The following is a 27,991-nucleotide window of genomic DNA, read 5'->3' on the forward strand; positions in this document are numbered from 1 at the left end:
CCCCATCTCTTTTTTGCTAAAACATCTCCAAATACTCTTTCTTTTTTATTCACCATGTTGGATATTTAAGTTTGCAAAAATGGTGGCTGAAAATGAGAAAGAAGAAGAAAAAAATAATTAAAAAATCGACTAAATAGGTTTTTCACGTGCACTCAACAATGTATTACACTCACTAAGTCATGTAAGCAAAAAGTGTCAAAATGACACAGCGAGACCCTACATGAGGTGTCTAAAATGAACATCGCCCACTTGAGGTGCCTAAGTGAAACTTCGTGCCAACTTTAAGAGTCATCCAACGTACACATCACCCCTTTTTTCGAAGAGAAATTTAGATTTGGTTTGGATTGACTTGAAGTTGGTCAAATCAATTTTTAAATTATTTTTAATTTTTAAAAATGTTTGACAAAGTTAAAAATAACTTTAAATAGTTAAAACTTAAAAGTAGGTCTTCTCCTACTATTCATTTTTTGACTTGTTTGAATTTTTATTTTTTGAGTTAAAAACTAAGTACTCTTTTTAAGTCAATCAAAACATGCTCTTAGTAATAAAAAAAAAACGTGTCATAAATAATAGAAAATCATTCTCCCTTTGTTTTTATTTTTTTTATTTCATTTTAACTTGATATCGAATTTAAAATAATAAAAAATAATTTTAAATCTTATGATCTAAAATTAAAAATATATTTATAAAATAACTTTAATCTTATAATCTTAAATATATTACGTGTAAAATTAAAATTTTAAAAACTATTTTTTTATTTTTTTAAAAAAAATAGATCAAACAAATTTAAACGGAATATTAAAAATCTAAGAGACAATAAGTAGTGGTAGTCAAGTAGCAAATAATCAAACTTGAATTAAAATATGACTAACCGTGCAAAAAAAAATATGTCAAAAGCTGAAATTATTGTACTGCGTGTTTGTGTCATCATTAATATTTGTCGTGATCTTCAATGAGAATCAAACTTTAGATCTATTATTGTGAAAAAAATAATATGTTATTGATATTACAATATTGATTAAAACTATAGGGTAAATAATTGATGTGTATATAAAAAGGTCATAACTGATATTATCCATTGAAATAAATCAAGAAAATCTATGGCAGTTGCTTTATTTGTCCAAGATATCAAGAACAAATTTCTAGATCTAATTAAATTCCTTATTTCTTTTGGTAAGTGTATTTCATTTTCTTCTTCTTTTTCATCTTTAGTAAAGAAATAGAAAAAAAATTATCTTAAAGAAGTTTATTTTTATAACTTTGATCATGATATTATTCTCCAGGAAATGATGAGCATGAAAATTTAAACATTGAAAATGAGAAGGTAACTTCTTTTTATATATATATATACATTTAATATTTTGTTTTGTTTTTCTCCTTTCATTAAATTCCTTGACACTTCATTTACTTCCACTTCAATCTTTTTGCTCGTGAGTGGAAAATATATTTCTATTGGAAGTTAATAATGAATTAGCAAATAAGAAGGTATTATGATTAAATTTTTTAGTATTAATAATTAATTTCATAAATTCCTCTAGTTTAGAAATTAATTAATTACTTAGATACACTCTAGTTTACAATATTATGTATCTTACTAGATTTTGGTGCATTCAGATACTTATATTTCAATTGTTCTTGATACATTGTATCTAAGTGGATTCGCATATATATCTTAGATCATCCTCTCTCTCATCTCGCTGCCGCTCTCCTATATATCTGATATTCCAAATAGTGAACACCAGATACATACAACCGGTATGTATCTAATATAATTTGCATGTATCCGGGATATATAACAATATCTCGCTCGCCTCTCTTCCTATTTTAGTGTATATATCAGCAAAACTACATATATCAAATTGTATCTTTTTCAATATATGGTAGGAAACTCTTAATTAATTGTAAGATATATGTAATATTTTAAAAGTATAAATAATAATAGAATATACGGAAAAGGGTCAAAATTGCCCCTGAACTATGTGAAATAGATCACTTATACCCTCTGTTACATTTTGAGCTCAAAAATACCCTCACTCTTATCTTTAGAGACCACAAATACCCCTCAAAAGTTAACAACTCAAATTTTTAATGACATGGCAAGCCATGTGTGACTGATCCTTCCACCTAAGCTGCCAACTAGGATTACCACTAACTTTTTTTAAAATCTAAATCTCTTAAAATTGTATTAATCCAACAAAAAAACAAGAACAAAGTTATTATTATCGAGCCGTAAATTTTCCCTCATACATACAGAAGATACATGTATGTTATACAAAAAATCATCCTATCAAGTTAGATATATTATATATTAGTTATTTATCAAGTGGAAATATACTTGGTTAATAGTTAAACTACGATGAAAAAATAACTTTTAACAGCAATAAATATAAATATTAATAAAGAGTGGTAAATATTTACGTAATTAAAAATAAAAGGTTTTTAATTAAAAATATAAATACTTTTTATGTGATTAAAAATAAAAGATTTATTTCTAATTTTAGAAGGATTTCTAATTGTTGGAAATCCTAGTTGGCAGCTTAGGTGGCGACATCAGTCCACATGGCTTGCAATGTCATTAACAATTTGTATTGTTAACTTTTGAGGGGTATTTTTGGTCTCCAGGGATAACATCGGGGGTATTTTTGATCTAAAAATGTAACGGAGGGTATAAGTGGTCTATTTCGCATAGTTCAGGGGCAATTTTGACCCTTTTCCGTAGAATATATGATAATGAAGTATGTGTGATTACGTAGTTTCTCCTTTAAAATATACATATTTTCTTGAATAATGACTTCCGCCATATCAAACACAATGTAATGTAATTTTTATTTTGGATCGTTCAAGGTGATATTTTTTCATATATATATTTTTAGTATTTATAAGTAAAGATTTTTTTTTTAATTATTTCAAAAATAATTACAGGGAATAAATGAAGAAGAAAAAGGAGCTTTTGTAAGGCCAGCAGCAGCAAGACGTTCAACACCTCCAGGAAAACGTAAACCTCCTCGATTTCAGACTGGAAATAATATTTCCTAGCTGTAAATAAAATAATTAAATTTGTAGATTTTGAAAATATTGAATTTTTTATGGTTTTTTTAATGTAATTTGACGAGCGAAGTTTGTTTTAGTGGTGAAGCACCTCTATAATCAATTGATAAATTAAAGGCTCATGTTACAACTCTATTGAGCTTTATTCAGTAGAGGTACTCGATTCAGTGATCGATTTTTAGGTTTTATTATAAGTCTTTATGTAAATCAATAGTTCAAGTCGCTCTCAAAGGTATAACACTTGTTCATTTTGATAATTCAAGCCTATATTAATAGCTAAATATACATTCTTATTAGGGTATTTTGAGATTACAATTCTAGCATATATGTGTTTTCGTCGAAAATCAATTTTATGATGACCCCTATTTCGAAGGCAGCCCTGGGTAAAAGCTTTTAGCCAAGGCTGGGTTTTGCTTCCATGAAATAGGAAGGATAAAAAAGTTAAAGGTATATACAGCATAATTATAACTTTTGTATTAATAATTTTACATTTATCTTTGTCTATCTTATTTTTAAGATTACAAATTCCTTTGTCTAACAAATAGGATGAATCTATATGATCAAATGCGTAATTAAGTCACCTAATCTTGTTATTTTTTAAACCCCCAACTATTCTAGATTATTATTTTTCAAGTGTTTGTTACATCATTATACTAAATGAAGTTTCCAAAGAGGATCATCAGTAAAGATAAAGTCAAGTTTTTAATATTATTATTATTATTATAATAATATATTTTGCTTCTAGAAATTTATTTATTCGATTAATGGGAAGTTGCATCATGTACGTACTGAGTTGATGGTTAACTAATGGAGAACATAAGACAAAATTACTTGATGACGCATATTCTACTTCTTTATTATTTTAATAGTGATACTTTTAAATAATTACAAAATGTAGCGAGATTATGTAAGTATATATCTTATATACACTTATATACGTATTTATGTATCATAAAAAACCTTAGCAGTCACTATCACTGCATCCTCAATTGTTCGTTGTCGCCAGAGTTCGTCAGCGATTCAATTGGACGTGGAAAATCATGTTGCTTTACAGAAAATTGTCATATATATATAACACACTTTGCATGTCGTTCACACATCGTTTGAAATCACTAATTGAATCTAGTTTGCCTCACATACAGTTAATGTCTTCACATACATCTTGATCCTTCCCTTAGACTCGTTACCTTGTTCGACTGAACTCGTTGATTCCGCGTTGATCGTAACCCCGGTTCGAGAACATTAGATTCCCTAGTTTTAGCTTAGAAAACACATACATACACATACAGTTGGCCACACATAATTACAACTTGTTTTTTGTTTTATAAACATATATATGCATACATATACAATTGGTTACATATACATGCATATACAATTACTAGTAAATATTGTATTTGCATAATCTCAATTATGACTAGATATTGTATGTGCACGGTTATAATATATTTTGCTATCTTTTGAAAGAAAAATGTTACGTTTTGAAAACAAAAAACAACATATCGCTATATTTTGTAAAAAAATAAATACGGATACTAACAACACTACTTATGAAATTTTCTTAAAACGGATCTAAGAGACAAAATCTAGTCCATTTAGCCCGAATTAAACTTGGGCCAATCTTGTGAACCAATACGAATATAATCTAAAATATATTTAAAATTATTATCTTTTATACTATATTCGTGCACTTTTAATTGTCATAGTTTCCTTCTTCAGAGTCAAACTATAAAAATTTTGACTAACATTGTACATGTATTTTTCATATTGATATGCAAAAAGTTGCAATTTATAATACTTTCCGTATAGTTTTTGAATATCTACATTTATTGTTTAAAATATCAAATTAATATAATCTAATTTAACTTTGAAAATTAAATAAATTAACTTTCGAAAGCGCAACATAACAAATAAAAGTAAACGGAGGAAATATATAATTTGACCTAATATGAGCAGGTGCCAGAAGAAGGTAAAATTTGAAGATGGGAACGTAACTAATCAAATAAACAAATTGATAACCCTTCCATGTACATAGTTTAAAAATAAGTTTTAAATATATAGAAGTTGAACTTGAGAAAAAGAATAATGAAAAAACCTTTATATTGACAAAAGTAAATCAATCAATCATACAAATTACATAAACACATGAATGAAAGAAAAATACTCCAAATATATATTTATGTATTGAAGATATAATTAAAAATAAAATATGTATTTTTTATTTAACAACTTAAGTTTGACATACTTCAATTAATATGAGAGTATATAAATAAATAATAAATAAAATTTTAATACCTTATTTTTTAAAATGAGAAGACACTTTAATATTATCTTTGGTAATAAATGATTAAAAAAACAGATTTGACACCACTGATTTTGGCATGAATTGACACAATTTTACTTTTTATTTTTTAAGGGTATTTTCGTAATTGACCGGCGAAATCTTCTCCATCTCTAGTGCCCCTCTTCTTTTTCCGGCGAGGACAAACAACGAATTCTGGAATTTTTTTTGAAGCTTTTGAGTTTATTAAGACGGATCTGTCCAGTTAAGTTTTAATTATTTTTATGGCTACCATTCTAACACTTTGTTCTTGATTTTTAATTATCATGAGTTGATTTAGTTTGAGATTTTTTTTTTTTTATGAAATTTGACTTTTCAAGTTACTTATAAATACCAACATTGTACATGTAATTACACGTCAAAATATTGAAAGAAAAGTTACCCATTATTCTCTTTCTTATCTTTCTATTTAAGTTTTAATTTAATATATTATTTTCCCTTATTTTTTTAATTTGAATAGATGTATACTAATATATTCTAACTTAACCTGAGCTTCTCCAGAATGATTTTTTTCTTTAAAAAAACTTGATTCTTTTAGCATTAAATTATTCTAAAAAATTAAGAGGCACATAATAGATCAAATTAAAAAAGAAGAAGTTAATAAAATTAAAAAAGAAGAAGTTAATAATTAGAGATATATTAAGTAAACTACACTCTTAATTAATTTTTCTTTAAACATTACACAACCACACCATGAGAATTAGAGATCAAAATTCTGCAAGGAAGACACTAATATAAAGCACCATGATAGTGTTGGAAGAAAAAAATAAAAATAAATCAAGGTCATTCTTTTCTTTAGATAGATTTGCGTCAATTTTGAGTCTAAGGTCGAATCCTAGCGTCTCAACTATACCTTTATGCATTTGTTTAAAAGTATTTTTCGTCTGCAAATTGCACTCTCTCTCCCTTTCTCTCATTCCATAGGTTTGTGTCTCATCGATATCTATTTTTAAGAAGGATCTCAGCCTAAAAAAAAATTAGGCTCACACTAAAAACGTGTTAAAAATATAATTAAAAAAAAATAAAAGTGTATTTTCATTTTTATTTAATAGACTTATATTTTAAATTAAATAATCACATACCCCAAACCCTTTCATAATTTATATATTCCATTTTATAAACCTAATTAGAAAATTCAACCTCTTCAAGTCCCGCAATTTATAGAAGAGAATAATGCACGTCCATATAACGAGGAATAACTTTTGCAAGATCTACATTAGAAAAATGTATTAGTAATGCAACAATAATATAGAAGTTATTAAGATAAAACTTATATATTTATGAATTATTTTTATGCACTAGTACATCAAAATAGGAAATGTGAGACTTGAAACTGCTACAATGAAAGGTTTCAAAATCTAAACATGCTAGCTAGCTAGTGAATTTTGATCTTTATATAAAATCTATATATACTACACGATTGAAATGCAATGACTTATTCGTATATTTACTTTTTTATATTTTTTTAAAAAAAAATTTAGTGAAAAATTCTGATTATGTCGCTGATTACTTGCTAGCTAGTAAATTTAATCTCTATATCCAAATAGCATTAGCCTTTAGAAGCAAGTTTTTGAGCTTGCCTCTAACATTAAGACTTATAATCTCATTAGAACCACCAACAAACTCTTCTCCAATGAACACCGCTGGCACACTTGATTTACATCCTAGTAATTCAATCAATGCCTTCTCCATTTCCTTCCCATTTGAAAGTTTATCGAGCTCGTAAACGGTAGGGTTTGCCCCAAAACCTCTAATTAGGGTTTCGATGCTGTGAGAGATGCAACAAGTGCTCTTGCTAAGAATCACCACTGGATTTTCTGCTCCCAACTTCATCACCATATCCATGTTAATTTAGACCTTGATTAAAAGAAATTATATAGTTTTACTATATGCTATATATATCTATAGCAAGTTGATGTTTTTGTTTGTGTGTGTGTGTGTGTGTGAAGATGTGTTAATAAGTGAAGAAAAGAAGTTTTGTAGCTTGTAGTGAGTTTGAGACTTGACAATTGTTATGAGAAATATGAAGTTGTAGAAGGGTATATATAAGGCTTAAAATGATGGGATATGGTATATGTTAATTGATGAACCCTACAAGAAAACTGTGAATTACCTAAGGAATTTACTTCGTCAGCAGATTTTTCTTGCGGATTTTCATGGGAAAATATGATATTCCTAAATTCTAATATATTTTATCCGCGAAAACAAATTTCCCAAAAATATCCGCAGCTAAATTTGGCGCCGTTTTCCGCAAAAATATTATGTGGGAAATTTATCTTGCAAATAATATTTTCATAAATAAATCCGCAAGTAAATGAATAAAATAAATTCCTTCATTCATTCACAGGACAATTCCCAGGTAAAACTACTTGGGGATTTAGTTAGGGATAGTTTTATGGGGATTTACATAGAGATTTTCTTATCTGGGGATTTAGTTAAGAATTTAATTCTCCGAATTTAGTTGGAAATCTATTTCTAGGGATTAAACTAAGTATTACATTACCTAAAAATTACATGAAAATCTTTTTATTGCTTATTTAGATGGAAATTTATCTTGAAAATTTACTTGATAATTTTATTAAATAGGAAATTACTATGGGATCTTTTTTATGGTGAATTTAGCTTAAAAGAGTTGCTTGAAAATTTACATGAGAATTTTATTACTTGAAAAAATACTTGAGATTTTGGTTCTAGATATTTAACTTAGTACTAAACTTTCGGGAATTTATTTGTGGATTTTCTTACTAGAAAATTATTTTTATATTGTGTTGTGCTGAGTTAAAAAGCTTTTGTAAACTTTTAAGGTTGTTTTAAAAAATATTAATTGTTTCTATTTAATGATAAATATCAGGCTTAAAAAAAGTAATATTTGTATGCAATATTCTCACTCTAATAAGGTGAAAGAAAAGGTTCAAAGAAACAATATAGACCTAATTATTAATAACAATATTACATTTTTAAAATTTATATAGGGTGAAAAATATTTACATTTTCATTTTTAAATAATAGATTTCTTTCTCATCATATGTCAATTAAATTTATTTAATGCTTATTTTAATATTATATTATCAATAAAAAAACTTTTAAAAATCATTTTTTATTTTTTATTTGAATCCATCTAACAAATTTACCCATGGAAAAAAATAATATAATTTTCAAGACAAAGAATGAGTATATAAGTATGATAGTTCTTTTAAAAACACATCTATCGTTTAGGTAAAGAAAAAAGTGAACAATTGATAGTTGAAGTGTATTTTGATAAATAGTTGATGATAGTTTAGGTAGAAAACTCGCAAACCTGATACTTCAGTTATGAAACTAACAAAAATCTAAATTCTTTAGATGTGTATTTGACCATTCACTTCTAAAAAATAAGGAAAAAATTAATTTTATAATAAAGTTGAGAGATATAAATGATTTTCACCATTTATTATTTTGCTATCAATGTCATTAATATTTATTAAGTTATTTAAAGTTGATTGTACGTAAAATTCAGTCCCCTATTAACTGTATTTTTTTTTCAAATTAAAAAAAATATTTTTTTTACATTAAAATATAGTGGATGAAAAACTGGGTAGAAATATAATAATCATTTACTCTTTGTACCACATCGGTTATGCGAAACTACATATTGGACATTATAGTAAGCAAATCCCATAGAACGATGATCATTTCAATGACTACGGATATGAGCTATAAATGTTATTAAAATTAATTAATAAATATAAAAAATTTAACAAAATAATTAATTAAGAATTAATAATTAATAAATATAGGAATAGCATACCCTATATAAATTAAATTAACGTGTGTTCGTTTTAGATGAGATGATCATACAAATTATTACGATGTCAGAGTGGACAGATAACTGAGATTCGATTCTCACAACCATTTATTATTGAAGAGAATTTTCACGTACTTAATTTGTTTAAAAAATATAATCAGGTTCACGCATAAAGAATAATTGCATTGAAAGAAAAAATATTTTATTAAAAACTTTTATGATCCGATCCATAAAAAGGAAATATAACGGAAACGAATACACTTGTAAGGATTATACATAGATCTTCTTCTCTTTTTGTCTTAAAATTCAATATTATTCTATTATTCTTTTTCAATCCTATAGAATATATAGGCATCTTAACTTTGATTTGGGAAAATAGAAGCCGAGATATCGATCGATAATGACCATGAAGACGAAGAGAAAGCTCGATTAATATGTTTCTAAATTTACAAGCTTTTAAAGAAAGACGAATCTTATATCAAAATACAAATGAAAAGTGAAGAATTTTATAAAATATAACACACATTCATGATTAGTATGCTTTTGGATTTGATAATAACGAAAACCATAAGACTTGTTGATCCAAAATAAATAATATGTGACATGAAATTGAATTGTGACAATAACCTAATAAAACATATACTTTTGCATGAAGTTTATAATATTACCCGTACCAGTGAAGAGGTATCTAGATAACTCTCCAACTTTATAAATGACTTTGCTTTAGTTATTAGCTGTATATAATTGGAATAAATTCTTATCAAATATTCCAAACATTAAATCACATGATGAGGAGGAAAAAAGTGCATGCATCGATCTCCTTATCGTAAAAGTGAAATTAATTTGGTCCTTGAGCTAGGGAAAAAAAAGGGTCGATTGCAACTTCGAAAGGCCATATATTATATTGTTGATACAAGCAAGTCGTGACTTTCATTAACATAGAAAGCCACGAATATTATAGAGTTCGATCAAGTAATTTATCAATATGATTGAAATATACATAATGTATATAGCGAAAGTGTTTATGTTGTGCAGAAGTATGTATATATGTATATTTAGTAAAAGTATATACAATTATACATTTTGTATATATTTTATAAATTAGTTGGTCAAAGTATTTGAACTATAATTATCCATAGATAGATCTACCCTGACCCTCCTTTTGTTGTTCGTAAAGTGTTAAAAGGCAAATAAATGGGTAACTTACGAAGTTCCCATTAGTTTAAGCGCTAATTACTTGGATACATGTTAATTTGCAATATTACGAATCTTATCAAATTTCAATTTTGCAAATGTTCGACTTACTATTAAAATGGGCTTATTATATATGGGCCAGGCTAGGTTCATTTAGGCCCTATCACTACTAAAAAAATTACTATTTTTCCACTGAAATTTCTCACCGAAAAATGTTTAATGATTTGACAAATATTTTGATTGAATAGATGAGAAAAGAAAAAATAGTGATGTTTTATACAAAAAAATTAAGAAGCTTCCTACTATTTCAGTGAGAATTTATTTTCTACCATTCATTTTTCTAGTGAGTTAGTTCGATAAGAAATGAGTGCATAGTAACCTGCTCCATTGTAATTGATTGGTTTATTTTCATTCATCATTTCCTTGAAATTCCTCAAAGTATCGCTTGTGAGAGTTATGAGGTTCGAAAAAAAAGGAAAGTTGAGTCTGAGGTCTATCACACCTTATATATATTAATATCATTAAGTGAAATTTCTGACTTCGTCACTTTCTGTGATACAAGAAAACTCATATTACGTACCAATGAAAGACCATCGAAGATCTAAAATTTGATGAATTTTATTTTTAAAACTAATTAAAGTTCTGTTGGGTTTAGCAAAGTGTGAATGAGAAATAAAAAGAGAAAATGGAAAGTGGAAGAACCAATGAAAGTTGGGGAACCAATTTTGGAGGGAAAAATGAAAAGTCATTGCAAAGTGCAAATGAAAAGTCATTTTTATCATATTGGTAGAAGAAAGGAAATTGTTGTCCTTATATTAGGAAACACTTCCTTTAGTTCTTAAAGGCTTAAAAAGAAGGTGTCCCCTCGCGCTGTCGTCGTCGCTCGCTCGGCTTCGATTGATGATATTTTTTGGACAAAATTTATTTAATCAATCTTGTTAATTCAATTCTTTTCTCTTATAAATTAATTCAGAATGTTAGTTAAATAACGGAATTAATTTCTCAATGAATTATTTGAAATTCGCGCGTAACGGTAAAATTCGTTTGAAAGGATTTGTTCCTTCCGAAAAGTCGTTACTTTTCCCAAAAGACACAACATTCTGAAAAAAATGGGTTTGAACAGATATGTCTGAACAGACGCGTTCATTGCTGCTAATGGCTATAAATAAGAGGTCGTTTTCATTTTTCAAACACTGAAAAAAATTTCCTCTCTGCACACATTTTCTTACATAAACAAATTTGTCGATCGACTGAGCCTGTGTGTGCTCTTGTTGTTGTTCTCGCGTTCGCTGAAGTTATTGAAGTTTGAGGTACCGTTACTTCTCTAACAGGTTAATCCGTTTTATCTTGAGAGAAATTAATCTGCAACCTCGAGTACAGTGAGGGGATTAAATTTCTTAAGGAAACACAGTAATTTCTGTGGACTCGGATTAAGAACATTTTATCTATTTCATCTTTTTCTGTTTCTGTATTTTTGACTAACCTGAATACAGGAGATAACAAGTTCATCTACTAATATTCTTTGTACATGGTTGAAATTCCACTAGAATTTAGGTGAGACACGATCTTAATTAATCTATTCATTGATAAAATTTGATGCTACTTGATAAGAAGTATTTTTGTCCATTTTATATTAAAGTTTAACAAGATCGATTCCTAGCGTCCTTGTATGCCTTTATGCTCCTACAATTTTCTATTCCCTCTTTTTTGTGGCAAAAATGAACAGCTAAGTTCCAAAAGTAACCGTCATCGACATAATCGAAGTCAGAATTTTTAGTTTATAAGTTATAAATTACACAATAAAATTTCGGCCAAGTGGGGAGATTGAGAGATATAAAGCAAGGGTAGTAACATGAGGATTCACACAAACTAAAGAAATAGATTATGACAAGACCCTTTCAACGGCTGATTCAGTTATTTTGTTAAGGGTGTTCAAATATTAATATATATTTACGCACGGAAAATAATTTATAACATATATACTTTGTATAAAAATTTTATATATTGCAGTGTAATTTTTTGACGAATGCTGCTCAACTAAACACCTATCAATGTATGTGGCTACGCTACTCAAGGGCGACTCCCGCTTACAAAAATTAAGGCATATGTGCATGCCTTAAGCTTCTAAATTTTGGGCGGCCTCGGATTTTTTTCAAGAATAAATTATGTGTATTTTATAGAAAAAAATAATTATTTGTGATAAAAAAAATATTTTTTCTTAAAAAATTATTATATTATTTTATTCTCCTCAAGCTTATTCAAATAGAAGAAATCAAGAAAATGTTATTTTGCCTTCTTACATTCTTTTCGCTAACACTCATATTGTTTTATCTTTATAAATAAACTCTTTTTGTACGCTCTTTCTTCAAATCTTTGATAAGCTAGAGTAACACTTTGTCGAAAATATGAATCAATAGTCGAAAAGTGTTGAACAAAGTAAATTGCATCTTTTAAAAATTTCTTCTTAAATTTTCAAGCGTTATCCCAATCATATTAAAATAAGGTATACCAAGGTATCAATTTCTTGAATTCAACTCTTATCTTTATTTAAAGTTTGTCAACATTCACTTATAGAATTACGTTAGCCATTTATATAATGATTGCCTCAATAAAAAGATGTTTTTCAACTTTTGAATTGATAAAATCTTACTTAAAACTAACAATTAAACAAGGATATTCAAAGAAATCATGTATAAAAGAAATACTAAGTACTAATTTGCATTAAAAAGATAGAAAAATAAATTATAAATAAATATATCTAAAGTTTATTTTAATTTTAGCCCTCTAACTGAATTTTCTCTCTAAGCCTTCTATTATGTTGAGGCTTCTTTGACGCTACTGCAAATGTCATTCAAGTCTACTGATTTGTTAGAATTATAAACTTTTTTATCTATTAAATTCTGAATATATTATTTAGTGGAGGTAAATTATCATATTTATTTAACCACAATGTGCTAGCTACATCAATTAACATGAAAAGTACGTACTCATAAATATTGCAAGATCTACTTTAGAATAAGCCTTAGAGGTGCACCATGGAGTAGACATTAATTACCCTTGTAAAAGCATACTTTTATTATAAGTACATAAAAGAAACACCAAAGATATACTTAGTAGCTAACTAGTAATTAATTGATTTATATATTTACTTTGACTTATTCATGTATTTACTTTTATATTATATATTTTGAATATTTTCTCACTGAAAATTCTAATTTCGCCCTGATAATCTCTATATCCAAATAGCATTTGCCTTTAGAAGTAATTGTTTGAGCTTGCCTCTAACATTAAGACTCATAATCTCATTAGAACCACCAACAAACTCTTCTCCGATGAACACTGCTGGTACGCTAGTTGATTTACACCCTAGTAATTCAACCAATGCCTTCTCCATTTCACCATTCGAAACTAATTTATCGAGTTCATAAACCTTAGGGTTTGCTCCGAAACCTCGAATTAGGGTTTCGATGCTATGAGATATACAACATGTGCTCTTAGTGAAAATTACCACCGGACTTTCTGCTCCCAACTTCATCACCATATCCATTTTGAGACCTAAAAAAAAATTGTTTTGGCTAATAATAACCTTAATTTTGTGATTGAAATTAATAGATATTGTGAAGGTTTAATTTGTAGAGAGAAAAAAAGGTTATATGTTGATTTTTTTAGGCTTAACTTGCTATGAGAATATTGAACTTGTAGAAAGTTATATATATATATAAGATTTAAAGTGGTGGGATTAATGAACAGAAAAAAATATTACACAATTTTAAAAGAACAATGCAAAGTTAGTGGATATATATGCAAATTATTCCTAGATCATTTGAAGATTCACGAAGGCTTATTTCACTTGTTGCTTGAAGTCATAATATTTTCCGTACGCACCAAGAGAAATAAAAAAGTATTAAGGGTGTGTTTGGTACAACGGAAAATATTTTCCAGATAGAATATATTTTTTTCTAGAAAGATAAATTTCTTAAAAACGAAATGTAGAATCTCACATTAATTAATTGTTTTCTCTACACTCTTCAAAGTACCCCCCCCCCCCCCGGCCTTTGTAGCCCCCATCTCCACAACCTCCCACACCCCCAGTACTCCAAACCCTAATTTCATAGTGTTTGAATAGAATATATACAATATTTGTGAGATATTAATTTTTATTTACTTATCAAACATCAAAAAATAAGTTAGAAATTAAATTACTTATCTTGCTAGAAAATATTTTTGGCAAACATTCTCGTTCATGACAAATACACCGTAAGAAACATTTTTTTATTTTATCATATCTAACTAATAAAAAAGAAAATTTTAAAAAAAATCAAGTGTCACCTTCATATAGAGGGTCATATAAATGTCATTTCATGTTGATTGTCTCCTCATCCCTTAATACTTCAACCCTTCAATTACCATAATAATTTTATAATTATGTATGTTTGAAATAATATTTTTGTTTACTTATTAAATATCAAAAAAAAAAAAATCACTCATATTCTAACAAAAATATTTTTTTAGAAAAATATTTCTTTCGTACCAAACATACCCTAAGGAGAAATCCAGATGACTCTCCAAACTTTTATTTTGACGATAAATTGACTTTACTTTAGGTGGATATTGGAATAAATGCTTTTCAAATATTCCACAGAGCAAATCACATAACTATGAAGAAAAAGAAAAGAGTACTACTACTAATTAATGTATGTACTTATCATCAAGCAAGAAGAGAAAATGGTCGGTTTGCTACTTCGAAAGGCCATATATGATCTCATCTCAATCTTTTTCTTTCCTATAGAGATGAGATACTCTGTTTGTTTCAATTTATTTGTCTTACTTTTTTTATAGTTGGCTTATAAATCTTTTGGTTATAACTTTTTAATTCTAATTTTTCATATGACATGTCTAAGATCACAAAATTAATTAATGACATTCTGATACATTCTACATATTTTTACTTTAAAATCACATGATTTAAAAGTCTTTTTTCTTAAATCTCATATCAAGTTAAAACCAAACAAATAAATTGAAACGAAAGGAGTATAAAATTATAGAATCATCAATACTTCAATTTAACTCAATAAAAACTCATGCATTCACGTGAATTTGTTTATATATATATTATATATATAAGGTCTAGGCATTCATTTATGCTCTTAAAATTCCATGACATTAATTATATCTGACAGAAGTCGATAATTTATCATAAACAATTTATCTACCTTTAAATTTTTTGGATAATAATAATATCTGAGTACACATTACCTTCTTCAAACGCCAATTATAAAATTATACTCTACTTAATATGTTATGTATTATTGTTTCTGTTGCAAAAGAGAAAAAAGATAACAAAACAAAAAGAACAAGGAATACACAGACCAAAGTATAGAGAGAGCAAGTAGAAGTGGTCATATGCGTGTTTTTTGTGTGCACCAAAGGCACAACACACTTCTCTTTGTGCTTTAGATGAGTTGATGTGATCTTTTTAATTATAGACAAATCTTGTTATAATAGTCGTTTGATTTTCTCCGGAATTAATTTTTCATGTTATTACTTCTATATAATAACATTTTACTTGTAATAGTAATGACATTCGTTATAATGATACATTCTCTGTAAAATTACTTTTCTATAAAATTATAATAGTCATACTCAAACATTATGTATAAAAGAAATATATTATAGATCAGAATAAAATATTAAAATATCTATGATAATCATCATTAGTGTGTGTTTGGTATTTATAGAGGAGAATGTTTTCTTGAAAATAAGTGATTTTCTTAGTTATGATCAAAAGTCGAGTATAAAAATATATTATGTATCAAAATAAAATATTTATGATAATCATCAATTTTGATTTTTTTTTCTTACATATGATAAAACAAATGTTGAGAGTGGGATTTGAACCCACGCCCTTTTGTACCAGAACCTTAATCTGGCGCCTTAGACCAACTCGGCCATCTCAACATATATGTTTACATATTGCGCATTACTTATTAATTATTTCAATAATCATCTCTACAAAATCATCTAAACTAGCTAATAAATTTATTTACTTATTCTCTTTGTCTCTAATTACTTGTCCACTTTTGAATTGACATAGTGAGTTTACCATTTTACCCCTACTAATTATGAAGTAGATGAATTAAAAATTTAAGAGTTTCAAGAAGTTATACATTTTTCAAAGTAATTAATTGAGGATATAATAGGTAAAATATTTTGTCCTTTCTTAATTTGTTAAAAAAGACAAGTAAAAAGAAAAATTAGACAAGTAATTAAGGACAGAGGAAATATTATTTTTGACTCACCATCTAACCAAAAGGTCATGGATCAAATTTCATTCGCACAAAATATCCAATTTGTGATAAATATTCGATGAAATAGTCAAATACATCCAAATTTGACATGAATATCATCGTTATCAAAAAATAAAATGTAGGATGAAGCTCCGGACAATAAGAAGCAATCATCAACACTCGATTTCTTAACAAACAATTGTGTTGATCATCAAAATGTGAAAAAAAAAACAAGAATATTAATTTACTATTTCTAACAACTTCAAAAAATGGGAATGAGATCAACTTATATAAATATATTGGTACATTTATCATTACATTAGAACATCATAATCAATCACAAGAATCTTCAAGCTTTCACACAACAATTGAAGCAACTGAAAATCCTTTTCCTTGTCTGTCAAAAAAAAAAATTAGAAATAAAATGATTGTGAAAAACAAAAAAATAGGTGCAAATTTTCATCATGAAGATGCAACAACTCAATTAAGTGAAACATAAATAGCATTCAGCATATATAGTCTTCAATCCTAATATGCTAATCTTCTTTATTTTCTTTTGTATATACATTTCTATCTGAAACTCACTTGCTCGACTAATAATCTAGATCAGAAGGACATGTCAGAACTAGAGGAGGCGGATGTCCTTTATATAAGTTGTTCATCCTGTACGTGGAACCGAACGAACCAATTGAAAATCTGAATTTTTTAACTAACCTCTTCGCAATCCATTCAATAAGGTTAGAGATGGTTGGAGCCAATCATCAGAAGTGCAAATAGCACAAGCAAAACCAAAAAACAAGTTCCTTAAATATTAGAAAATTATTTTTCTAGTGGAAGAAGTAATCAAAACAAGTTTCACTAGTGACATTTCATATTAATTGTCTTCACCACCCTCCAGCACACCTCATATTCACCTCCACCCCCGTAACACCCATCTCCACCACCCCACGACCCTAGTCCTACCCCTGATCTCCATCTCACATACTCATATTTATCTAAATCATATACAAATATTTTTAAAATAAAAAATTACCAACTTATCAAACACAGAAAAATAAATAAAAATTCGACTTATTTTTATGCTGAAATACATTTTCCATCCTACCAAACACACTGTGCTGATAGAACCACAATTTTTCACCACAAGTCAGATACTACCTTACTTAAGTAACAGCAATATAATTGAATGTGCCTTGCTAAAATTACAACGCTTGCTCAAACAATTTTTCTGGACAAGAGAAGTTGCTTACCCAATAAGGCATTGCAAACATCACTTTCTTGCAACACAACTTGTGTTGTATACAGATATCATGTGATATTGTACTTATGCAATGGCCACATGATCAAAATCATTTTGAGAGGAGCCACCAAATCACAACAAAAACAGTATAATTTCACGAGTGGATCAAGATTGAATAAATGTACATAAACTTTTGAATAAAATGCACATAAACTTTAATCTGATGACGAATTCAGAATTTTAACTAGGAGGATCCGCCCCCCTAGATCTTCCCTTAGACCTTATTCCTACCTTTGTTGGGTAGAATCATTATTTTCGAAAAACTCTCAACTCAAGAGATTCTCGGAGCAGGAAAAATATAATAGCAAGATACAAACCAATCACATGTATCCCTCTAAATACTTTTTGCCACTCTTCATAAAGAGTTGCCAACTATTTGTCTCATCCATGTACTTAATGTCACATTGAGTCCTGCTAAATTAACTAAAAGAATAACCATTCCATTCGTTTCACTTTATTCTATCATAGTTTGACTTGACATAAAATTTAATAAAATAAAATAAAAAAACCTTTTAATATGAACATAAAAGATTTAAAACTTATAATTTTGAACACGTCGTAATACTTGTGTCAAATGTGGCTATAAAAACTTCTCGTTAAGGAAATATAGAAATCTATCATTTTATCGGAAAACTAATAAAGAATAGTGCCAAACAAAGTACACTACAAAAAAGGCCTAATTAGTAAGTAAGTACCAACTAAAATATCCGTTTTGTAAATCGATCAAGTTCGGTTGGTAAATTGAGTTACTAATACCAACGAAAATTAAGCCGTAGGCTTAAGGTCTGGTAAATTTTGCCAACCAATTTATAATCGTTGGCAAAATCACTTCCTCCATCTCAAATTATCTATCATAATTAATTTTTAAAAATATTATCTCAAATTATCTATCGTAATTAATTTTTAAAAATATTATCTCAAATTATTTATTATTTTAGAAGTTCAAGATAAATTATTATTTTTTCCTTAATAGTTATTGTTCTTGAAGACTACAAACACTTCAATTATGAGTGATGTTATGATTGTTCAATGCTTAGCTAATTAACAACTTCTCATTATTAATGTTTCTCAAAGGTATGTGTAAAAGAGAATCACGATAGATAATTTGAGACGGAGGAAGTGATAGTCTATGCTGCTTGGACACAACAAAATGTTGTTGTATTCGTGACAATCCCCCAAAAGTCAAGTCTACTACTTTTGAAGATTCACAGATATACTTACCATATTTTAGCAAAGTTCGAACAACATAGCTACCAATAACTATATCAATACTCAAACCAAAAAAGAGGCTACACAAGACTAACTAAGCAAAAAACAAGGATATATAAATGAATTAATGTCACAAAATCTTACATGAGTTGGAGAGTGTTTTTGATGGTAAGTTTGATCATTGTTTTGTGTTGAATGGCTTGTATTCACATTATTATTATTACTTGTAGTTGAGATGGAATTGAAATCCTCCTCATTTCCAAGACTAGCTCTTGACTTGTTTTGTTTCCTATTCTCTCTTATTTTTGAGAAATCCATTGAGTAGTCTGGTAATGCTCCTTTTTGATCCCAATCCCCAAATTGTGGCACTGATAGCCATGGTGCTGCCTTCTGCTAAAAAAAATGACAAAATATATGGTCAATCAATTGCATATCAACAAAATTATTTGTGATGAGGGATTGTTCGGATGATAAGCATCCTCGCTATAACAAAAGAAATATTAATAATAGATTTTACTTTTAGCGGCATTATTTTGTTGCCGCAAAAACATTTAGCGGTATTTGAGTTAATGTCATTTCATCCAAAGTCGCTAAAACTTTTAGTGACATTTATATAAAGTGTTGGTTAAAAATACTCATATTATATTATTACGGTAAATAATTGCCGCAAAATATTTTATTTTATTATAGTGCCTTCACCTCACCTCCTACCCTGAGATTGTAGGTTCAAATCACCAAAAGAGTAAAAATACAAGAGATCTAAAGAAGAGGTAAAAAGAAGAAACTGATTTTTTTTCAAAATATTTGACATTTAAAAAAAAAAAAGTATTCAAATTCTTCAGAATATTGTGTTTAAGTTATTTACCCTTTACTATTTCAAAATATTTGAGGTTTTAAAAAAATAAAAAAGTATTCAATATTATTTGACGTTTTTAGAAATAACTTGAAAACAATATTTTTCAGAAGGTCTAACTTAAGTATTCAAATTTATCACACCAAGTGATATAGAGCAAGTCATATATATTACTCCATTATTCTTTAGCTTATCACATCACTAATAAACTTATTAATTAATTACAAGAAAATATTTTTAAAAAAATATGTGCATTGTAAATGGTCCAGCTGGAACAGCTAGTACATATATATTTTTCCTTCAATTCTATTGACATTTGCATTTTCAAATTTTTGTGTTGATTTAGCTTTACAATTCAAAGTCTAAATTTGACTAAACGTGAGCCACAAAAAACTTATTTTTAAAAAAAATAGATTTAGATGGAAGAAAAGAAATAGGAAATTATAGTCATGACACCCATAACTTTTTCAGACAACCCAAGAAGAAGAGATGCCATACTAATTTAGTAAACACACGAAAAAGTTACGTTGATGATTCAATGTTTACTATACATATATTAAAATTAATTTTAATTATATATAAATAATGTAATTTTTCACTGAACCTTTTTGACCGTATTTAACTCCGTTCTGCTATGTCAAGAAAAAAATTCTTGAATAATTAGAAAATTACACATACAAATACTCTAGAAGATTTAAATTCACCAAATAGATAAAATTCTTGAATAATTAGGAAAAAGATAAGTGAAGAAAAGAAAAACAAGAAGTTGGAAAGAAACCTAATTAAAGAATTAATAGAGCTATGGCCGGAGGCGCAGAGCTAGGAGGTACAAGAGGATCGATGAAAAATTACATTAGTATATACGAATTCAATTATTTTTGTGCACATACAAAATATAAATGGTAAAAAATTGATCCAATTCTTATGTATCAAGACAATAAATATAAAACCATGTGTTTTATATAAACATTTATGTCATAACTACGGTTAAGTGATACAATTTCACATTATTATTACGGTGAAATTATTTGATTTGATACAAATAATCCATTGTGAATAAATATTTCTCTAGAGAAAGGTAGATAAAACAATAAAGAAAGTTCCAACTCTAAATTCCTACCAAAAAATAAAAGCAATAACAAGCAAAACTTGAGGTGGATAAAGAGTAAAGAATACAAAATATAACAAAATATAGACTTATTTATTTATTTTTTACCTCTTTCCGATCTTCCATTGCAAGCCAAATAATTTAGAAATAATTCTAAAGTTTAATTTATATGAAAAAAAGGGCAAGAAATGAATTGGTTAATATTGGTGTAGAGAAGTTGACAGAAAAGGGGGAAGGAGTAGGGGATTTTGGGGTGTTGTGTTGGTTATCAAGAAGAAATATGGTTATAAAAAGAAATAGAAGAAAACAAGTAGGGCCTTTGGTTATGTCTAAATACCAAAAAGTGTGTGTTCGGTGGGATGAAAAATATTTTTCGAAATAAAATAAGTTAATTTTTTATTTAATTTTTTTTCTAAGTAAAAATATTTATAATAATTTAAATACTATAGGAGGTTGAGATGGGGACCGGCGTGAGTGAGGGGTGTGGATGACTAATGAGGTCGAGTCGACTAAGTCTGGTGAAGATAGAGTGTGTTAGAAACCTAAAAACACATTTGTTTTACCTATTTATACTATAAAAAATATTTTTCTTATTTTTAGGTTAAAAACTATTTTTCTAAATTTTTAACAAATTTGGAAAACATATTTAAAAAATATCTTATTGTTAAATAATAAAAAATTTATTTAAATTTTAAAATTTTTTAAAAAAAATGCTTATTTTTATACAATATCTCCCCCTTACACACATTGTAGACCTCAAATTTTTTTTTGACAAAAATATCATAATTCAACTACCACGTGTGAACTGTGAATGAGCGATAAATAAATTATAAACTGAAAATAAAAAATAAAAAATAAAAAAATCATTTGTGTGATTTGCAGGTAACAATGGCGTTCTCTGCAACTCTTCGATGTTCATCTTCTCTATACCGCCCTTCGAAAAATTCAACAATTTCAAGCGTTTTGCGTCAATCGTCTTCTTCACTGTCTTTTAGATCTTCGCCTTCGTTTTTTAATCGCAAAAAAACATTGTCTATTCGATCTGCTACACTTGAAGGTAATCTTTTATATACTTGAATTTTGATTCAATGAAGTGAAGGAAACCAGAATTGATTAGGATTTGATATTTGTTAGTTTGTTTAATTCATGTTTGAATTAGAATTGTAGTTGAAATTATACATGAATAGGTATTCTAATTTCTAGTTAAAGTAAGTTTTGAGTTATTATGAATAGAGGTGTTTCTAGCTATTTTCTCGTAGCGAAGAAGAGTGGAGAGGAGAATTGTAGTGAAGAATAATGGAGATTATTGATATGTTGAGTAAATTATTTACCTTCACTAAGAACGAAGATTGAAGTTTATGGGTTTGGGATTCTAGTTTTATTAAGTTACTGAGTTCTAAATTAATATTTTGTACATGTTTAATAATAATAGTTTTATTCACTGAGTGTGTTGATGTTGTTGTAATGAATTTTTGGGAAGAAAAAAAGGTTTGAACTCTGGTAGAACCTTTATGCTAGGCTTTAGCTCCGCCCCTGTCTTCACTATTTATTTGCGTTTAGCTAAGTATAGTCAATTTGAAGGATAAAGGAGGAGATTTGTGGTGTATTTATGGTTAGAGTTGAATTAGTTAAAATTAGTTAAACTATGGTAAATCGTCCGAATAGTGAATGATATAGGAAATTTGTATAGGCTATCTTGGGTTTGAGGAGTAGTTGATTTATTGATTACAGTAAATACGAAGGATATAAGCTGTAGACTGTAGTTCTTTGATTGATTATGCTTGAAGGAAGAAGGAAGAGAATTTTTGTAAGCTATGAAGAGCAGCTGAGCAAGGTCTGTTGCAATTTCTCGTCATGCTTCTAGTAGCGAATACGTTGTAAATTTCTATTGGAATAACATCTCACCCTTGAACTGTCTGTTTTGTCCCAAAATAAGCCTTGGAAATGATAGTTGTTGTGTGAAAAACTTGGGTTTAAGACTTTGTCCTGACAGTAATATACTGGAATAGCTGAAATTGGATGACATTAGTTTTTTTTCTTGCTTTAGAGGTCATTTGTGAAAGTATTTTCCTAGATGTGACTGTACATGGTTACTAGCTAACAGAAACATTATCCTTTTGGAAAAAGAACAAACAAGAATCTAGGTTTGATAGTGTTTGGACATTTTAACGTGAATCTGTGCCTGTAAATAGTCTGGAATTCAGGAGAGACTATTTGGCTGATTTTTGAGTTGTCCACGTCAAACTTCTCTGTGAGATACTAGAATATGGGATTTGCTTTTGATATTTTTCAAGGTGAGGAACACTAATTTTTGCATAACATTTAGAAATAGATCAAAAATTGAAAATTTAAAATATAAAAATATATAGATGAAAATTGAATATAAAAGAAAAGAAGCACAAAAATTGATTTAACTATCTAGTCAGATCAATGTGTATATTATATGAGAACTCTTTGGAAAAGTAACCGTTCAAGGTACTTTGAGGAAGGTCTATTACCTGTTTCCAGATTAACCAAATTTTTTGAATACCGTAGCACATGCTTAGGAGAGTTTGAATGTATCACTTCAGAAACGCGTATCAGGAAGATTCAGACGATGTGCTTTCTTTTTCACTTTCCATCATTTAAGATAAGAAGCTGTTTAAAGAAGGTTAAGTGCCATTGGGAAGAAATTGATCAGCTTTGATCACCTTGCTTGAATTTAATTGGTTTTTCTGTTACCTCAATTCTAAAATAAGAAATTTGGATTTTGGGTCGATGAAGTGATGAGCAAGTTGATAAGAGACGGCTGGTAGCAGAATGTTTCACTAAAACCATCATAAAGGAGGTCAAGGGCCTTAGGGCTTGTATTGGTCTGATTATCTCTTCTGTGCTTAAAGCAAGGATGACTTTACTGGCTTTGTACCTTTCATTCATTGAAAGAAAATCATGTGGTGCTTTTTAGGGCACTTAACTTTAACATCAGGGAAAAGGAACAGTCTAATAATAACATCGAAATTTTTTGGGATGTGGGAGTAGAGCCTGAATAGAACATTCTCATTTGTCAAATGATCTTGTAATAAATACTGCAGCCTCTTTTGACACAAGATAACCTTTGTAAATATTCCTGGATTACGACTATAAAACTTATAGCTTTTTGACTCATTTTCTACATTACAAAACTGAAGAAGAAATAAATCAAAGTTTGTGTAAATGATGGTATTATTGATATAAATATGGCTTAAGTTGGGATGCCCTACCAAAATGCAGAGAAAACAATTCAGCTAACTTCATGAAGGCAAAACCAATTAATGTGCAGTAGCTATTCTAGAGTTAAGATTCTTTTGTTGCTTTGTTCTTTTTCTGCCAGATGTCATTTCAAAGTAGTGCATAATTACTAATTTCTTCTTCGTCAACACCAAATCTTGCTCAAAAGGCTCTGATCTTTGAAGTTATCTTACTTGCTCGAACTAGACTAGAATAAGATCCATGAACTTGTGAGGGAAGTAATCATCAAGTTACCTTAACGAAGTTCCATATACTCCTGTCAGATTAGCCAACTTCTAAGAACTGCACCACACTCGCAGCAAATTCTTATGACTGGTTCACTTCGAAAGTAAGGATACAGGATATGATTTCAATGATTGAATAAAAGTTGAAGAAAGAAGAGTAATCCTTTTTATCTATGACGTTTAGCTTAGACTGATATTTTGGGAATTATATCCATGTTTCTGCTATAAAGAAATAATTTATATTCATCCTAGTGTATGTTTGTGATTGAAGCATGGTTATTGTTGTTGCATTTCATCTTGGAGTACTAATACCTCTATTTCTGTATGATGTCGGGATAAATGTAGAGTTTAAGATGATAATTTCATTTACATAAAATTCTAGTATGATAGTGAAAGAAAATATGAAAAAGATATTGAATAGCTAGCTTGATAGGAAAAACATCGCAACATGTGAACAATGATTTTGAAATTTTGGAAGTTACCGAAGTTGTATAGAACAAGATTTATTTGTGGAATGGTATGAAACATTTTGGTATGTCCCAAATGGAAGAGTGTCAAGGATTCAAGTAGACAGAGATGGTTGAATCAAAAGTTTACTCGATTGTCCGAATTTGAGTACCATAGCTTACTCAAGTAAGTTTGAGTGCTTCACTTCAAAACCTTATAAGTTATATGAGAAATATTCAAACATTATGTTTTCATTTTACGAGACTTACACGGGATTCTACTTCTGTCCAAATTATTAATTGCACTTACTTTAACAAAGGAGATGCATTTTAATTGTAATTTTCTTTTAGGGTTTTATATCTTTTATAATTATAGGCAAATTGCTATGAGCCATAATACTTTAAATATGATTTTTTGAACTCTGACTTAGTTTATCTAGAATAACTAAATCACTTTCTTTTTTCAGAGTGAAAAATAGTAAAAGTGACTTTCAAGAAACAAACCGTGCCATCTTTAGTCAGGCTAAAGTATTAGTTAAAGCATGACGTTGACATTATTACTGGCGATCTCTCTTGGCTCTGATAAGTTGCTTTGGTTCTAATATATGCAGCAGCACCTGCATCTGGAGGAGTAGCACCTGCAATTTCCTTAACCGACAATGCATTAATGCACTTGAATAAAATGAGGAATGATCGGAATGTGGACTTGTGTCTTAGAATTGGCGTTAAACAAGGGGGATGCTCGGGAATGTCATACACGATGGAGTTTGAAAAGCGAGAAAATGCTAGACCAGACGATTCAATCATTGAGTACAATGGATTTGTTATTGGTATGTGTGAATTTAATTTCTCATTTTCTAACATGACAGTCTTGGTTTCTTTTGCCAGAGAATGAATATCTTTTCACACCAAAGTTGGAGCAAATTTGCAGTTAATTTCCGTTTGATCTGTGTCCTTTTGCAAACCCTTAACTCCTTAGCATGGAAGAAGATAAATTCAGTGAAACAACCATACTTGTGTTAATCATGATACTCAACCTTCACTGTAGTTGATGTGATAAGTTAGTCGTGTTCGTTTAATGAGAAGACAATAAGATAAGTAAAAGGAAGTATGGATGGAGTGATTAGTTGGCCTGATAGATAAAAGAGGTGATAGATGCATTAGCAATTTAATGTGATGACCTCCATGTAAATTAAAGTGCAAAGAGTTTACAGGTTTTAACAGTCTTGTGGGGAAATAGAGAGGGGAGATCACTGCTCAAATGAAGTATAACTTTGCCATATAAACAATTTACAGAGTTTCACTTCACATCTCCATTGAAATTTTCACCGGACCTGTGCATAACGGGAGCTTAGTGCACTGGGCTTCCCTTTCTTTTCCATTGAATTTTTACTTTCAGGGATCTATTATGCTTCATACCTCGAAACTTGTGTGCTATGTAAAGTTTACTTGATTGATTATCTGATGCTGCTTGCGGTATATAATATTACCTATATTTAGCTCTTGTATGCTGCTAAGGCCTAGCAGTCTCATGCTATACCCATCTACTTAGATAATTTAGTTCACTTTCAGATGGAAGTTCACTGTGAGACAAATTATAATACCCTTGATTCAGTAAGTTCGCGTTGCCAATTTGTGCGGCTTCTTTTTACTCATGAAGTAGTTAAAGCTTATAGTGTTGGGTCCATACAAGAAACCAGTACTATTTTGCTCTTATATTTGTATGGTATGCGTGCTAGCTACTTGTGTCTGTTTTCTTTTCCACTGATTATTGACATTTATTTAAGAAATTTTTGTTGCATCGACTCTTTCTTGCAGTTTGTGATCCAAAAAGCCTTCTCTTCATCTTCGGAATGCAACTGGACTACAGCGATGCATTGATAGGCGGGGGCTTCTCTTTCAAAAATCCAAATGCTACGCAAACTTGTGGTTGTGGAAAATCGTTTACTGCTGAGATGTAAGAGCATGTAATCTTAGAAATGTACTACAACATTACATACTTGAACACCAACTGTAGTTTGCTTGGTCCTCTAGATATCGACAGACAGTAATGAAGATATGTTAAATCATATTATGTGCACAAGGGACTGTAACTTTTAAATGTGTAACTGGGAATGCATTTTATTCTTCCTGCACAAAATACTAAACATCTATGCCATGTCGATTTATGCTTCGTGGGGCAGAGCCGCAAGGTAACACGTGAACTCAATAGTTTTTGTCAGGATCTTGTATATGTATTTTTAAAACATTATTGAATTTATATAAATGATTGTGAATTCAGTTATTATTGTATATTAACTTGAGCTCATTATAGTGACCCATAAATTTCAAATCTTGAATCTGTTTTGTGGGGCAGAGCCACAAATCAATTTTCCTAATTTGGTCCATCATTGAAATGTATTCCATTTTAAAACTGTTTTCTTGTAAATATAATCCATAGCATAGTAAAAGCATATTTTTCAGTAGGAAAAAAAAGAAGTAATAGTTGCAAGTAGGGGTGGGCATGGTACGATATTGATATTGAGAGTGAAATGAGAGTGTTTTGGGTATGGGTAGAAAAGTAAGTGGGGTTGATTTAGGACTAGAGACGAGACTAAGAGCCTGTTTGGATGGGCTTTTAAGCTGGTCAAACTGGCTTAAAAGCCAGTTTTTGACTTATTAAAGTGTTTGGTAATTATCAAAGTGACTTATTTTAAGTCAGAAATGACTTATTTAAGCCAAAAGCTAAAAGCTAGGGGAGGGGAGCTTTTTTTTTTAAACTTAAAAGGCCTTTTATGTTGACCAAGTATATTACCTTTTTGCCCTTAATTCTTTTATACATTTCCCAAATTGCCCATATTGAATTTAACCCTAACATTTATTATTATTATTATTATTGTTATTGTTATTATTTTTATTATTATTATTGTTATTATTATATTATTATTATT

General features: G+C 28.9%; 4 protein-coding genes and 1 non-coding gene across 7 annotated transcripts; 1 reads left to right on the forward strand and 4 right to left on the reverse strand.

Moving 5' to 3' along the window:
• Window positions 1-6,638: 6,638 nt before the first annotated feature.
• LOC102599295 (monothiol glutaredoxin-S1-like) lies at window positions 6,639-7,388 on the reverse strand. Its single transcript, XM_006355478.2, has one exon. The coding sequence runs from the start codon at window positions 7,232-7,234 to the stop codon at window positions 6,923-6,925; it is 312 nt and encodes a 103-aa protein (XP_006355540.1). The 5' UTR covers window positions 7,235-7,388; the 3' UTR covers window positions 6,639-6,922.
• Window positions 7,389-13,334: 5,946 nt separating this feature from the next.
• On the reverse strand, window positions 13,335-14,049 carry LOC102599621 (monothiol glutaredoxin-S1-like). Its single transcript, XM_006355479.2, has one exon. It carries the CDS (start codon window positions 13,912-13,914, stop codon window positions 13,600-13,602), a length of 315 nt encoding a protein of 104 aa, XP_006355541.1. The 5' UTR covers window positions 13,915-14,049; the 3' UTR covers window positions 13,335-13,599.
• A 2,195-nt stretch (window positions 14,050-16,244) lies between these two features.
• Window positions 16,245-16,325, reverse strand: TRNAL-AAG (transfer RNA leucine (anticodon AAG)). The gene has a single exon. It is a non-coding gene; the product is annotated as a tRNA-Leu (tRNA).
• A 469-nt stretch (window positions 16,326-16,794) lies between these two features.
• LOC102599948 (uncharacterized) lies at window positions 16,795-21,420 on the reverse strand. Of its 2 annotated transcripts, none has more exons than XM_006355481.2 (3): window positions 21,233-21,420; window positions 19,308-19,553; window positions 16,795-17,051 (listed from the first exon to the last, which is right to left on the reverse strand). In XM_006355481.2, exons 1-3 carry the CDS (start codon window positions 21,248-21,250, stop codon window positions 17,004-17,006), a joined length of 312 nt encoding a protein of 103 aa, XP_006355543.1. In that variant the 5' UTR covers window positions 21,251-21,420; the 3' UTR covers window positions 16,795-17,003. The 2 variants fall into 2 exon arrangements, with proteins under 2 accessions (XP_006355543.1, XP_006355542.1); XM_006355480.2 differs by having other exon boundaries at window positions 19,308-19,556.
• Window positions 21,421-21,961: 541 nt separating this feature from the next.
• LOC102600513 (iron-sulfur assembly protein IscA, chloroplastic) lies at window positions 21,962-27,234 on the forward strand. 2 transcript variants are annotated; one of them, XM_006355483.2, is made up of 3 exons: window positions 21,962-22,181; window positions 25,676-25,891; window positions 26,880-27,163. In XM_006355483.2, exons 1-3 carry the CDS (start codon window positions 22,013-22,015, stop codon window positions 27,020-27,022), a joined length of 528 nt encoding a protein of 175 aa, XP_006355545.1. In that variant the 5' UTR covers window positions 21,962-22,012; the 3' UTR covers window positions 27,023-27,163. The 2 variants fall into 2 exon arrangements, with proteins under 2 accessions (XP_006355545.1, XP_006355544.1); XM_006355482.2 differs by having other exon boundaries at window positions 21,963-22,181; window positions 25,673-25,891; window positions 26,880-27,234.
• Window positions 27,235-27,991: the final 757 nt, after the last annotated feature.

This window comes from Solanum tuberosum, unplaced genomic scaffold (assembly GCF_000226075.1).
Source record: "Solanum tuberosum cultivar DM 1-3 516 R44 unplaced genomic scaffold, SolTub_3.0 scf00204, whole genome shotgun sequence".
Taxonomy (NCBI): Eukaryota; Viridiplantae; Streptophyta; class Magnoliopsida; order Solanales; family Solanaceae; genus Solanum; species Solanum tuberosum.